At 42.6% G+C, this 16,281-nt stretch overlaps 1 protein-coding gene across 1 annotated transcript in view; it reads left to right on the top strand.

Annotated features, from left to right (window-relative positions):
• The window catches only part of ANO7 (anoctamin 7), a 202,114-nt gene that overhangs the window by 118,283 nt on the left and 67,550 nt on the right, over positions 1 to 16,281 (top strand). The window contains exons 14-16 of the mRNA XM_088479281.1: positions 3,689 to 3,791; positions 11,632 to 11,743; positions 12,279 to 12,333. Coding sequence (XP_088335407.1) covers positions 3,689 to 3,791; positions 11,632 to 11,743; positions 12,279 to 12,333 — 270 coding nt within the window. The remainder of the gene's footprint in view (positions 1 to 3,688; positions 3,792 to 11,631; positions 11,744 to 12,278; positions 12,334 to 16,281) is intronic.

The following is a 16,281-nucleotide window of genomic DNA, read 5'->3' as shown; positions in this document are numbered from 1 at the left end:
CCGCCTGCACCGCTGCAGCCCGCTACTGTCCCGGGTTCAAGCCACAGCTGAGGCCCGCAAACCCCCCGCGCACGTCTTTCCGCCAGCTTCTTCCCCCCCGGATCTGGCCCCCGCTATCGCCCGCGAATGACAGCCAACTTGGTGCACCCAAATGAAGCCACAGTTATTACACCTGCTGGAGGCCCCTACTGCAGCTGCGCAACAAGTTGAAGAGTCCTATCTCTACAATGGTGCATTCTTGAGGTAATAGTTTAAAAACTGTAACTTTCTAATTTACATGAACCCCAAACGCACGTACCCTGGTACAATAGCTACCTAATAAAACAAACCCAAAGTCTAAATTCCACCCCTACCCTGAGTTTTGCCTTCCCAAAAATCCCCCATAGGCTACAGCAGAAAAGTTGTTCTAATTGAGAATGTCAGAAAAAAGTGACAGTTGGAGGTTTAGATTACTCTCATGTTCTAATTTTTTATGTTTTTGCCCTGATTTGGCATGCAGCAACCAGTGACAGTTCTACCCGGCCATACCAAGTTTCAGATCCGTACATCTAATAGCTTTTGAGGTGTATCCCCTTGAACACCCTGCCCCCCCCCCCCCTCCGGAATTCTCTATAGAGAAATAATTTTTTTTAGATGCAGCCTTAATACAAGGGCACGACTGTGCCCTTATTATATTTTTATATATATATATATATATATATATATAGATAGATCTATCCTTAAGCTGTATGACTTTGGTTGTTATATATTTATATACTACACTATGTAGACAAAAGTGATTGGACATCCCCGAGCAAACAAAATGCCTACCATTGCACACGAGTTCCAAATGGCCACTAATATGCCAGTTTCGACAAGAACACCTCGCAGGGAGGCCCATACACGTGCATTTCTATGGAAACAACTAATGTCACTGCCACCTGTCATGTTTCCAGGGCGATGCCGGACTGGTATACAGAAAATTCGGTAACCCGAATGGATTGGCCAGATCAGAGTCCAGATCTTAACCCCATTGAGAACCTCTGGGACAAATTGGAGGTGTGTTCTAGGCCAACTCAACCTTCTATGATGTCACTGTACATAAGGCGGAATGGCAAAACATACCGCCTGTTATTGTCCAGGAACTTGTGGACATTTTGCCAAGAAGGGTGTCTGCACGAATCACTGCATGTGGTGGACCTACAAAGTACTGATGTCAATAAAATCTCGTTGTTCTATTTGCTGTTAGTGTCCAATCACTTTTGTCTACACGTGTAGCTGTGATACCCGGCATTTCCAGATTGAAGAATGGACCTTTAAGTCTATCTGCAGCCTTCATTTTTTACATTGTCTTCGTCTATAACCCAATTCCATTGATCCTGAAAAGGTTGTGTTTGCTAGCAATAGCATTCAGATTCTGGTGGTGCAGTTTGTTTGTTGGAGTAGAACTACAGCTACAGGATGAGTATGACATGAGAATCTAAAGACAATACTGCATCAAGACAGTTGTATATACAACAGTGCAAATTAAGATAGCTGAAAGAATGAATAGCTCTAACTGAAGTGACCAAATGCAAAATAGAATATTCACTAGGATGTGGAGAAAACTCCAAATGGACTTTTGCATAGTGAGAAAGCTGAGTTTTTGGGTGCAAAGCATTTGTTACAAGTTACAATACAACCAGTGGAGGGAATTCTTGTTGGATACAGTGAGGATTCCATAGGGCACAGAGGCTTAATAAAGGTTCTGTATGGGCAGCGACTGTGCAGCCCCCTCAGCCTTGTGCACTGGGCAGTGGCACCGATGCACACCCCTGGGTACGGCCCTAACAGCAGCAGCATGACATTGGTTGAAGACCTAAGGGAAGATGCTTTGGTTTTGTCAGATATAAGGATGAAGAAGAAACACAGGTACAGGTTTTGATGGGGCGACCGATGGTGCATCACCAGATGGTAATGCGATATGTATAAACGCTGTGAGTAGGCATCTCACACCTTGCACATTCAGATGCATGAATGTACACCAGGGAAGGGCTTTATAGCAGCATTAGCACAAAGACGCAGGTGCAACTGCGGCAAAAGAGGCAGCCACAGCTCGTCTGCGTTCTGCTCTGAATCAGCCCTATGTGTCTATCTCTGTGACCATTCACCTTCTAGAATTCCTTTTCTATTTGAAATCACCTTCTGGAATCCGGCAGTTGATTACGATCTACTTTATTCTGAATACAGTTGGGCTGTACGACCAGGACTGTAACAGGGCTTAAAGGAGTCATGTGCTGGCCCCACCCGCTTAGCACTTGACATCATGACATCGAGCGCATGATGTCATTACGTCTCACGGAGGGGGAGTGACCAGCAGCACCTGTAACTGACCGGAGCATCGTGAGGACGCTCCAGATCAGCTGCAGACACTGCAGGGTGCCTGTTTGGAGCATCTAAGGGACGCAGCAGTGATCCTGGCTGCAGGTTGCCATTTTAGGCACCCTGCTAGCCACAAGCAAGGACCGTGGGGTGGCAACAGCACTGGTCTCACACCCATAGTTATGGCCCTGTGTACCACTGTTCTCGACAGCACATTCTGCCTGTCAGCATAATGTGCAGCCACATTACTCCTATGATTGACACTGGGCAAGATTAAATTACCACTGTCCCACAATCTTTGTATCTACTATCTCAACAATAAAGGCAAATAATTAATACTATCATGGGGACAATTTCGAGGTGTTCAGCAGCAGGGCAGTTGTGGGTGTAAATGCATTAATAGAGTTTCTTTAGGAAATTATCTGCAGGAATGGAGTTTAGCTAAGTGAGATTGATAGATAGATATGCAAACAATACCCTTAACATGCGCTAAAATATGAAATCAAATATTCACACCATTGTGTGCCACCAGCTGCACCTCTTTTAAAGCCCCCTGTTAGAAGAGCCAACCAACAATTTCTTAAGAACAATAAAAAAAAACAAAGTGTGTGCAACAATATTGATGGAAAATTTCAGATTTTCTTTATAAATGTATTAGAGTGATATAAAATTCACATAAAGTCCTTGAAGAAATAGAAGTATAAAAAAGTCTAGCACCGAGTCAAGTGTGGACGAAAGTGTCTTTGATTGATGTAGATCTCAGAACCACCTTCTTTGATCGTAGAACGTTTAATCAAGGTTGCAAATCTTTCTTTAAGGCTGGAAATCCCTCCTTGGGGTTAATCTAACAATAAACCCTCCCACCACGAAATCACCCAAAAAGACCCAAAGGCCACCATGAATAATTTAAATATTTATTATGCATAAATCGTTTGCATGCCAAATAATCACTAAAGCAGTTTACATAAAATAATATAAACAAAAAGGTACAGTGAGCAATCATAGATTAAAATTGAACACCACTGTCACACCTTTAAATAGAATTACGGTGGACCCTGTTGTTACATGAACACATGCAATTTGAAATGTGTTTCGCTCTTATGAGGTCTTCATCAGGTGTATTACACAAATTTCCTTTAATGATGACAATGCCGAATAGTATTTCAGATACATAATACATAATAAGGGGAACCTTTGGGATTATTTTGCTTGCAGAGTAAAGTATTTAATACATGTCTAGGTTTACGTGTAAATGATCAGTAAGTCTTGTCCATATATCTCTCCTTGAAATGAACACAGTATGTACGATGGAACAAGTTTCATTTGCATAATTTGTTATATCCCATAGGCAAGTTCCATTGCCAGCATCACCGGGTCCCTGCTGAACTTGATTGTAATTCTAGTGCTGTCCAAGATCTATTTGTCTCTGGCTCATTTTCTGACTCGCTGGGGTGAGTAACAAGAAGCAGAGAGTGGACTCATCAAGAAGACACGGTTACTGCTATCTATAAAGCTACAAAAGATATGTAATCAGTGTCATATAAAGCCTGTGACTAGGAGCTATAAGGTTTGAAGCTGTGAATAACAACATCTATGTTAATAAAAGATAATAATCAGTTCTATCACTAAATCGTATCAAATAGCTTTGGAAGCTGACCCCTCTTTTTCTGTTAAATTACAGCACCAGCATGGCTCCAAAAACTACTAGGGAGGCAAATATTACCTAAAAACTATGCCACGGTTTGTCCATCTAGCTAAATTATTGCATTGACCACACTATTTTATTTTTAGTGTCATTTTAAGTGTTAATTGAAGCTAGAGCACCAGTGATAACACAGCTCTAATTATAATCTATTTCTATGACTGGATTAAATCAAGGGCTAGTGCCTTTGTGGGATCATGACGTAGTTACCATCCCAGTGGTCGGGATGCTGACGCTCAGTATCCCGGCACCGGAATCCTGACACCAGAAGCCCCTGCATTTGTAGCTCCAAGTCTCTTCTCAAGCAACCATATCTGTGTATTTAAAGAACTGGACCTACATTTTTTAAGTCCTAATATATGTCCACATTGCCTGGTGTACACAGCCAATGTCACATGGCCAACCTACTACAATATTAGTCACCATTACATTATGAATACAATTTTTAAATTTGCTGATATATATATATACTGTATATATATGATGTCTTGGGGTTAATTAGCTTGGCAGAGGGTGAATGGGTACAGTGTTTAGGTGCTTAATTAGGGTCCACACACTGCTTTCAGGTGAAATACACAGGGTGATGCTTTACTGCCAGCATATGAAATCAGGAGACAGAAAACAAACAAACAAATCTAGCCCCTGTTTGGGGCAACTAACTCACTTCTTCGACCCTCTCTATAAAGGGAGCAGCTAGTCTGCAAACAAAAGTCCCAAGTCAACTTAGCCCTGCTTCCTGCAGGTTAACACAGGCTCCAACCTGGTCTTTAGTTGACTGACACAACTACACACACACATAGTCTGTCTCCATGCCTTCCCTGTATCCACCAGGTTAGGCCTTGGCTTCCTCCACTGCCTTCTCGTCACAGTCAGAGTTTGTGGTCCCCCCCTTGCCTCCTGCAAGATTCGGACACTGGCCTCCTGGCCTCCCAATGGCTCGCTCAGCTTCACTGGGCTCTCTGACTGGTCTGCCTCATCAGCCCACACCTGAGCTCTCTCCACCAGGCAGCACTTACACAATTTCCCAGACTCCTTTTCTTCTGTGTGGGCAGATCTGTCCTGCCCCACACAGAATATGCTGCTCAGCAGTGCCACCTCTGGTGATACTGCCACATATCCCCCTCCCCAGCTTGAAACCCCTGGGTTCAGCTACATGGGACGAGGCATTCACATGACGATGTCCCTCTTCACTCTCCTCATGAGGGAAATCCATCGTCTCCACAGTCATCCAGACTCTGGTAATTTCTGGGGGTCGCATCCTCCAAGTTCCGGAGTTAATTTTTCTCCTCACTTTATGGTACAAACGGTGGTACTTGCTTTCTTTGTGCAGTACTTGAGGCTCACCCCTGGGTACCATGTCAGGCAGTGAGAACTTGAAGTTACTTTTCCCGAAGTGACATACTTCATCTTCACTCTTGTCAACTTCAGCAAAACCCTGCAAGTTCTTTTCCTCATCTTCTGGCTCATACAAAGAATGGCTTTTCCTTTGTTTCTTTTTAACCAAATGTAGGTTTCTCTTGCTTACACCTCTTAAAAGCACACACTTTGGCCAACTTCTCTTTGTCACATCTTTAACCTTCAACCTTGAAGCACGATATTGGCTATTGGCATAATTTACTGATGGCCCCTTGAAATAAGAGGAGCTATCAGTACCTCGAGAGTCATCAGCATCACAAATTCTGGACCTTGGCCTTATGTCAACAGTCAACGTACTGGCACTGTCACCCTCAGATTCTGGACTCCCGTGTCCACATAGGCTACTTGAATATTGACTCCATTGATCCACATAATTTATCTCACGGCTTTGATGGCTATCTGCCACTTCATTAAGGCATAGATCTCTTGGATTTTCTTGTGCTCCCGAGTTTTGAGCCTTGAAAATATAATGCACTTCCACATGTTCCACCAGCACAGGTTAAAGTTCACTCTCCACAGAGGTCTTTATTTTGTAATTTACTTTAGCTGTACGTTTTGCTTCAAGCTTTGTAGTTTGAGACCACTTCACTTCCTCAAAGATATTGTAAAGAAAATTTTAAGCTAAGCACTCTATGGTACTGCAATAAGTATTCTATTCACGTCCTAATGTATGTCATGGTCTATCTATAGAGCATCCTAATGATTGTGTATAGATCCTAATAGGCTTATGTCAGGTAGGCAATATCTATAGGCTGGATATTCCTTAATAATGCAAAAAGACCTTGCACTTCAGTCCTATATCAGCTCAGCAATATCTTTTGGCAGTGTGTTCTGATGGTGAAATATGCAACAACTCTGTGTTCTTACACCAGGTGGACAATAACGTTAGGCAGTGTGTTCAATAGGTGGTGAAATAAACGCATAAAACAACTGTGATCCAGGAATATCCAGCCTACAGATATTGCCTACCTGACATAAGCCTACTAGGAACTATACACAATCATTAGGACGCTCTATAGATAGACCACAACATACATTAGGACGTGAATAGAATACTTATTGCAGTACCATAGAGTGCTTAGCTTAAAATTTTCTTCACAATATATTTGGAGAGGTTTGGAACACCTCATAAAGCTAGCAGCACTTGGTACATTTAGCGGGTTACTTAGTGTGCGCAAACCATCTATTCTTACTTCCTCAAAGATAAATTCAGCGGTATTGCAAGTTCTATCCTGGTTGCATGACGGCATTACTTCACATATATGAGAATTACTCTTCACAAGACTGTTACCATTAACTGCCTGTAAGGTTCTGTTTTCCACTGCAAAAATGCATGACTTGGGCACATCCACATTACTGCGATCACATAGTGACATCAGAGTCTCATCTTTGGAAGCCATCAACATATCTGTAGACTTTTGTACATCTTGTACCTTTGCCTCACGGGTTATGCGATCACCACCTGTATACGTTATTTCTTTATCACCAATTTCAGACACAGTTATGCAACCTGGACCTGTGCCCCTTTGGGAGGACTTCATACCCTCAGTTATTACTGTAAGCTGAAAGTCACTGCAAGGAATCTTATCCACTTTTCCAAGACGGACCTTTAGGGACTTTCCCAACTCAGATACTTCTGTCCCTTCTTGTACATTGGTATCGTTAATGAGGACATCTCTATGATCACATTGCTGCTGAAAGACATCATTCTGGAACATCTTGCTTAGTTCCCGTAATTCACAGTTTGTCCGCTGCTCATCACACAAGACACTCTGTAGCGGAAGCATATTACTCTGTGCGCCAGCCTTTTCAGGATCAACTTGAACCAATTGCTGCTTGTGGTTATGTACTTCTGCCACACTGGGTTCAGCAAAGACATCGGACACCATTTTAGGTCCAGAATCCAACTTCAGAAGGTTATTTAACTTATTTTCCTCTTCTGATCTTCCCACTACTATGTGGAACTTTATTTGAGCCGTAGATAGCTGCTCTCCCAGGCTGGGCAATTTTCACCATGGCGCTTTCCAACTTGCTCTCAGATTGCAGAAGTTTGCTCTCCACATCTTCATGTTCAGCAAGTCTCAACTTTTGTACAATTATTTCAGACTCCGCAACTTTTAATTCATATTGCAATTCCATTTCTTTGGTATTCCTTTCCACTTGGAATCTTTGCAACTGGTCCTGTGTACTTAGCAAACACTTCTCAAGGTTCTCACTCTGTTCTTGCAATTTCCAAGTCCTGCCACGGGCAAGGTTAAGCTCTCTCTCTCTCCAAAGATTCTCTTTGATTGGCGGCTTTATGCAGACTTTCCTCCAGGAATACATTTCTTTCTGTCAGACATTCTGAAACTGCTTTAGCTGCAAGTAAATTGGAATGGAGAGTTTGTACTTGCTCTTTACAGCTGACTTTAAGATGGACCATCTCCATCTCTTTACCTTCACGGTCAGTTTCCCACTGAGCGTGGGTCTGCAGCATCTGGCGATACTTTTAATTCACAAAACTTTTCCGCCCGAGAATTTTTCTCCAATTCACAATTTTAATCTTTACTTGAGTGGACACAATTAGAGAGAGTTTTTTTTTTTTTTTAACACCAGAGACAAATCTGCCACTTTCAATTGCGTCTGCAACCCTGCGATGTCTCTGGACACCTTCTTTCAACTCCTCCACTTCCTGCTGAAGTACGGTACCACACACTTTTGCTGCAATTCAACAATATCTTGCTGTAATATGTCCTTTTTTGCTAGCAGCACATCATTCTCATCCTTTGTAATACATTGGAACAATTAGCGTCCTCAAGGCTCAAGGCATTCAGACATCACTGCCAATTTGAGGTCTGTCTCTTTAAGAACTTCACGGTTTTTTGTTTCTTCCTGCTCAAATGCCATTTTCAAAGAGGACAGTTCACTCCATAATTTCTTTACAGTTTGTTCATGAACATTTCTCTCATCAGCTAATTGTTCCGTTAAGTCATCAACCTCCCCAGCAAAATACGCATTACTTTCATTCAAAGCTTTACGCATTCTGTCAAATTCTTCCAGGCCGATATAGCCCTCATTGGACAGACCTTGCACCATACACTGACAACACACACCGACATCTTTATTCTGCTTTTAAAATGTCTCTTTCAACGGAATAACACTGTTTACCCCATCAATTTGAAAAGATTCACCACAGAGGATTTCAAACAGCTTTAAATCCCTTCCATGTAACTGACTTTCTTCACAATCAGACTGTACAGTCCAGTCCTGGATTTGCAAATCTCCAGCCTTAAGCTGGCAACACATCTAAAGATTATCTGTCCAACCAGCCAACTAGTTGATTGGTTGGAATGAAAATCTGGTAAGGTATGAAAGCAAATGACAATCAGCAATTTGCTCCCAAACACCGGAAAATGGACAAAAACTGTTTGAACAAATTGTTTAGATCAAACAATTAAACAAACTTGTCTGAACGACCATTTTCATCTGTTTTCTGGCATGTAGGAGCAAATTGCTGATCATCAGTTACTCCCATATGTTACCAGATTTTCATTCCAACCAATCAACTAGTTGGCTGGTTGGACAGATAATCTTTAGATGTGTGGCCAGCTTTAAACTGTACCTTTGTAGCAGGCTTTCTGCCTTTAAAACATTTATCTTTATTTCCCATAATTCTTGCCATACAATACACAGGAACAACTTGCTTTTATTTTCACTGTATCACACTGTCTTCACCAGTATTTTTAACACAGCAAAACAATTTTCTTCATGTGGTACTACAATTACCAGCATGTCAAGCTCTGTCTGTTTAACAGCCTTTCAAAAGGAATCTCTGCTCCCTCAGTACCACACCTTGACTTAACAAGCATGAGCAATTCACCAGAATAAACCACACAATTTCTTTTAACTGTTCCAATGCCAAGGAAGTGCACATTTCTCTTCACAGACAATATATTTTCACTTTTCACTTTTGCAAAACACTTGAATACTTTGTTTCTGGCCACTTTGCATCTCATAAGCAAAACAATTCTCCAGCAGCTTGTGTAACACTTATTTCTCTTCCTTTCCACGGAAAAGATATACACTGCAGCATTAGTGCACACTTGCAGACAATTTATTTGTTTCACTCACCAGAGGAGCATTGCACTTTTGAGTCCACTAGGCAAGTACAGTGAGCTTCCATATTTCCACTTACTTGCGTAGAACCTTGGTGCATAGAATCTTTGTGCCCACATTCTCCTCCATAATGTGATGTCTTGGGGTTAATTAGCTTGGCAGAGGGTGAATGGGTACAGTGTTTAGGTACTTAATGAGGGTCCACACACAGCTTTCAGGTGAAATAAACGTGGTGATGCTTTCCTGCCAGCATATGAAATCAGGAATCAGAAAATAACAAACAGAAAATAACAAACAAACCTAGCCCCTGTTTGGGGCGACTATCTCTCTTCTTCGACCCTCTCTATAAGGGAGCAGCTAGTCTGCCAACAAAAGTCCCAAGCCCTGCTTCCTGCAGGTTAACACAGGCTCCGGCCTCCTTGGCTTCCTCAGCCTGCAGCTCCACTGCCTTCTCATCACCGTCTGAGAGTTTGTGGTCCCCCCCTTGCCTCCTGCAAGATTTGGACACTGGCCTCCCAATGGCTCGCTCAGCTTCACTGGGCTCTCTGCCAGGTCTGCCTCATCAGCCCACACCTGAGCTCTCTCCACCAGGCAGCACTTACACAATTTCCCAGACTCCTTTTCTTCTCTGTGTGGGCGGATCTCTCCTGCCAACACAGAATCTGCTGCTCACCAGTGCCACCTCTGGTGATACTGCTACATATATATGATATATTCTAATTATGCTTACCCGTGTACCTGGAACTTCAGTAAGTATCTGTGAACTTGTGACTCAGACACTATCTAAATGGAGTGATATAACCAGGTTAATGGTGTATATGCAACACAGGTAAAATAAAAACAAAAGATAGAAAACGTACATCAAATATAAAAGAAAAAAGCTTATCTGGTAATGGATCAAGATGTTTCATCCTCTCAAGACTTCATCAGGCCTCAGTCATGTCTCAAATTAATCTTGAGAGTGAGGGGGAGGTCTGAGTGTCCTCATTACATGTGGGACTCTTACAAGTTTATTTTGGGACTTGATGTTTAACTGGAAAAAGCAAAAAGCTCAGAGCTGATGCATAAATGTAGTCCTTTTGCAGATTAGAAATGGCTGCACCTCCTGCACAGCAAGCAATGCCTCTAGAATGTACCCGCTCCACATCCAATAATCTCGCCCTGCAATTCGAAATCTCATTTCTTGTAGAGATGAGCGATTCAGCTTCGGTTTGGATTTGAGAACGAAGCAAAACGTTATCATTCATGGAAAAAGATTACGTTTTGTCCGTGAAAGATGTTTTGTCTTGTTCTGAGAGCTAAGCCTGGCGGGAAGATCCAAGCCAAAACTGAACCGCTCATCTCTGATTTGTTTGTACTGCTCTGCAAAATTAGGCGGCAAATGTGTAACCTGAACTTTGGGGGCACCATAGCAAAACTATTAGGGGTACAAATTGTGTAGGGCCCCACCCGTTACTTGCCTTATCAGGCTGCTAGCTCTTCCTTCCCGCTACACCGACTCTGCTCTGAGAGAAGAGAGAATTAGAGTTTTCTTCCTCCCTTGTAGTGTCGACAGTCACATAGCAGGGGTTGATAAAATACCGACTGACCATGGACACTGCAAGTAGTAGCAAAGGTGGCTGCTATCCTGGTAGCTCCTTCTGGCGTACCGCAGTGCTCCCAACTTCTTTCTTTTGTTTCCGCTGCCATCTTGCTTTACAAATGTTTTGGTGGAAAATCTAGGCACACCTGGGCAAATAAAGACACACGGTGCTGCCAAATAGGTTTTGTGCTGCGTTGCTGCCAATTATTGCTCTTATATGTATATAATAACTGTACTTCTACCCTACATACTGTTTTAATAGCGAATAAAGTTCATTAAAACTAAGGGGTCTATGTACTTAGCCTTGGAGAGAGATAAAGTGGATGGAGATAAAGTACCAAACAATCAGTTCCTAACTGTCATTTCTCAAACACAGCTTGTGAAGTGACAGGAGCTGATTGGTTGGTACTTTATCTCTATCCACTTTATCTCTCTCCAAGGCTTAGTACATAGACCTCAAAGTAACAACAATCTTGTGCTTCTTACTCTATTTCAGAAATGCACCGCACGCAGTCACAGTACGAAGATGCTTTCATCTTAAAAGTCTTCATCTTCGAGTTTGTTAATTATTATTCAACCCCCATATACATTGCGTTCTTCAAAGGACGGTGAGTTGGTGAGCCTGCCCTAGCCATTTGTTACATGTGAGGTGTTATATCACCATTAGCTGTACAATCAAGGACATTCCACTTATAATAACAACAATAGAATACAAAAGTAGAGTATAGAGTATTAGATTTTGCTTTAGACATTGCCATAGCTAGAGGTGAATTTTGTAAGTTATATGTTGCTTTGAAATGTAATGAATGATCACCTTTTAATTAGGATTATAGTCAATTAATGGGGTTTTGTGCCCCCCCCTTCCCGCCTTACGCACACATGTATGCCCATATCTTATCATAAGCACTAGCAAATCTGAAAACATGGTATGGCTATATGCGTTATCCCCATCAAGGCTTATTGGCATAGGAAAGGTAGTGAGGAAAATGGTACAATTATACTAGTTGTTTGAAGGTTAGAAGGCAAGGCTTTTTGGCATTTGATCCTGCTCTGCTCCAGGCACTAACCATGGAAAGTAAGCTCTGCTGCCCAGTGACTGTCCTTGCTGCTAATAACTATGTGTTATTTGTTACTATTTGGCAGATTTGTGGGATATCCTGGACACTATACCATGTTTTTCCAATACCGTAATGAAGATGTGAGTATGAATGTATGGAGCAGAGACAGATTAATGCTTATCGTAACCTACTGAGCTATGTACTAAAGACAACAGCTTTTTCGTCACACACTAACATATCTCACCACATCTTACCATATCTCGCCACATCTTACCACATCTTCTACAGTGAGAACTTAGTTGTTCAGATTTAAAAAAAATAGATCCCATAACTGATACAACGAGGACCAGTAATCATAAATTAATATAGTCCTATCCTTTAACCCAAGGAAATCAGGCTTCTGGTAAATAATAATCTAAATTGAATAAATAATAATCTGAATAATCTGAATTGTTTCTATGATGGTATTGATTGTTCAATAATGAGTTGACTGGGTCAATAATCGTACATTAGGACAATGGCCTGTCTTCTGTAGCAGGCATACTCTTACATACAACTTATGAATTGTGCAGTGTTATTAGAGAATTGGCCCGATACTGCAGTATGTGGCCTCAAAACGACCTTGATGATCAATGATGAAGATTGTTTAAATTGATTAGCTCTGTGTCAGTATCATGTTGGTAAATGAAGTCGGTATACAACTGCTATATATAACATGTGTAGCAAGGTTGGGGAACTGGTACTATCTCCTGGGGTAGATGGCACTGCGCAGCAGCAGAGAAATCACACAAAGTCCAGTGGTCTGGTGCAACTGGCCTCCGACAGTTATATTAGGCAATACAAACAAAATAAACAGAAATAAACACCTTGCCGTCTGGCACTAGCTATACAAAAGTGATCCTAGCTCACTAATAAACAAGGTATAAGAAGGTTTTTCCAGGTTTAGTTTACCTGCTTTCATCAACCTGATTCTATCACAGAGACATGAAAGACTGTCCTTTTCTCAGGCAGTGTATCCCTGTAATGATCAGCCTCACAGCACTAAAAACAGCCACACAGCTGAAAACCCTAATTAGTCTCCTGTAAAGCTAATTACCCAAAAAGCTCCTAACACAAACACCTTCCTGATCTTTCAAAAGACATAGGTCAGGAATCACATATTCCCCTCCCCTGTTTCGACCCAGGGGGTGGAACACTTGCAGCCCCCAAACAAAAGATGCGGGACAACGCATCTGCATTGGCCAGTTGGGACCCAGGCCTATGTTCCACAGTAAATGTAAATTCCTGCAAAGCTAAAAACCATCTTGTTAGCCTGGCATTTTGGCCTCGCTTTACTGACATCCATTTCAATGGGGCATGATCCATTATGAGCTTAAACCGTCTGCCCAAGAGGTAATACCTCAGAGTGTCCAACGCCCACTTAATGGCCAACGCCTCTTTTTCAACAACAGCGTACCTTTTTTCATGGTCATTGAGTTTTCTGCTCAGATAAACAATGGGGTGCTCCTCCCCATCCCTACTTTAGGACAACACTGTTCCTACGCCTACCTCTGGGGCATCCGTCTGAACCACAAACTCTTCAGAAAAGTCTGGTGTTATCAACACCGGTTGTGAACACAAAGCTATTTTCAATGCCTGAAACACTTCTTCAGCCTCAGGGCCCCATTTCACCAAGTTAGACTGTTTCCCTTTTGTAAGGTCTGTTAGTGGCACCGCTGTGGTGGAAAAATTTGGGATGACGCGTCTGTAGTACCCAGTTATCCCTAAAAAACTCTAACTTGCTTTTTGTTTATGGGATGAGGCCAGTTTTGTATGGCTTCAATTTTGTCTGATTGGGGCTTAATCAAGCTCTTCCTATGGTGTACCCCAAGTATTGAACCTTTTCCATTGCAAGGCAACATTTCTTAGGGTTGGCTGTTAGGCCGGCCTTCCTATTTGAGTCCAGTACTGCCTGTACTCTGACTAAGTGAGATTCCCAGTCTGGACTGTGGATTACCACATCGTCAGATAGGCCGCTGCATACTGTCTGTGGGGTTTCAAAATTCTATCCATTGTACGTTGGAAGGTTGCTGGTGCCCCATGCAACCCAAAAGGCAACATCCTATACTGGAATAGCCCTTCTGGAACAGAAAAGGCTGTTTTTTTTTTTGCCCTATCAGTTAACGGTATTTGTCAATAACCCTTTGTCAGGTCCAGTGTAGTGAGATATCTGGCTGTTCCTAGCCTCTCAATCAACTCATCCACACATGGCATGGGATATGCATCAAATTTGGAAACTGCATTTAAATGACGAAAATCGTTACAGAAGCGTAGGCTGCCATCAGGCTTTGGAATCAGAACTATGGGACTGGACCACTCACTATTAGACTCCTCGATGACACAAAGTTTGAGCATATTCTAAACCTCTTTAGAGAGGAATTCTATATGACTTTAGGTTGACCTTAACTCCTGGCTCTGTAATGATATCATGCTTTATTATGGTCGTGCGGCCGGGCAGTGCTGAAAACAAATCTCTGTTCCTACTAAGCAACTCCTTAGCCTCATTCTTTTGAGTGGCGGACAGGGTTTCGGACACTTTTACTTCTGGAACCAAAGGGACTGACGCTACTGGTGGGCTTGGTTCAGCTAACAGAGCTAACCTATCTTTCCAGGGTTTGATAAGGTTAACATGGTAAATTTGTTCAGGCTTCCTCTTGCCTGGTTGGTATACTTTATGGTTAACCTCACCCCTTTTTGTAACTTGATACAAGAGCTCATTGTTAAGGGCTATGTGTGGAAACGTAAGCCTGCTATCTGGGTCTAATGGGTTTCCATTAACAACTTTCACATTTTCTCTGGCTCTTATCAAGGTGGAGTCCTTTAACTGTTCAGAAGCAAACAAATCCTTTCTCACTTCAAGGGGAGGTATGCTTTCCGCCCCGTCTGTCACCTCTGCCTCCTCTGGAGGAGGTACCTCACTTTGTTCCTGATCATCTACCACTTCCCCAGCCATACTAGCAACAGGGCAAGGGTCTGAGGGTTCCGGGGTCACACCTGCGGCCAGCATATGACCAGAATGGTCTACTGGCTCTATACTGTTTGCCACTGTGACCACACGGGACTTGCACAATTTAAAAAAATGGGGAAAGTCGTTCCCCATTATAATATCATGTACTAAGGAAGGGACTATTCCCACTTTAACCACAGCTGAGCCACAAGAGGTCTCAACATTCACTTCAGCAGTATTATAATAACGGGTGTCACCATGTATGCAAGTTACACCAACAATTGTTCGCTGGCCCTTTAAAGCATTTACCAACCCATCTTTCACCAGGGTGATTACACTTCCTGAGTCCAACAATGCCTTTACCCGGTTACCTCCCACAACAACCTCACACATTTGTTTTTCTGACTCATTTGAAGGTGTAACAGTACAGGCTAACCTGGCAAAGACAGACATTCTGCTCACGTTCAAAGACAGCATCACATTGCATAGGTTCTTGAACAACTGGGCAATTAGCAACAATATGTGCTGGTATACCACACCTAAAACATTTAATCATATATCTGTCAAGTCGTTTAGGCATGCGAGACCTTTCTGGCCCCACTGACCCATCTTTGAACCGAGCACTCCCAGTCTCTTCAGTTTTAAGTTCCCTTAACCGCCCAGGACCCTTTTCCCATGGAACAGTCTTACCAGGTTTGAAGTGCGCTGTCATAGATCTGGGGGCTGCTGAAGTGTAGACAACAGTTCATCTGCCGCCCGATACCTTTCGACCATCTCCACTATCTGGTCAGCGGTCTTAGGATCCCCGTGGCTCACCAACTTGCGTAAAGCCATTGGCAGGGACCTCAAGTAACGGTCCATGAGAATTATTTCAACCATCTAGGGTCCAGTTAAGTCTCTGGTTGTAGCCATTTTTTGGTCAGGTGAATTAGGTCGTGCATTTGTGAGCGGGGAGGTTTGTCCAAGTAGTACACCCAGCGATGCACACGTTGCGCTCGGATTGACAAGGTAAATCCCAGGCGAGTCAGAATTTCTGCTTTTAGCTTTTCATAGTTCAAAGCATCCGCCTTTGACTAAAGTCAAAGTATGCTTTTTGATGCTT

Source organism: Taudactylus pleione, unplaced genomic scaffold (genome assembly GCF_031769625.1).
Source record: "Taudactylus pleione unplaced genomic scaffold, aTauple2 ptg000229l, whole genome shotgun sequence".
Lineage (NCBI taxonomy): Eukaryota > Metazoa > Chordata > Amphibia > Anura > Myobatrachidae > Taudactylus > Taudactylus pleione.
The sequence above is the reverse complement of the archived record's forward strand: the minus strand, read 5'-3'. Positions and strand labels throughout refer to the sequence as shown.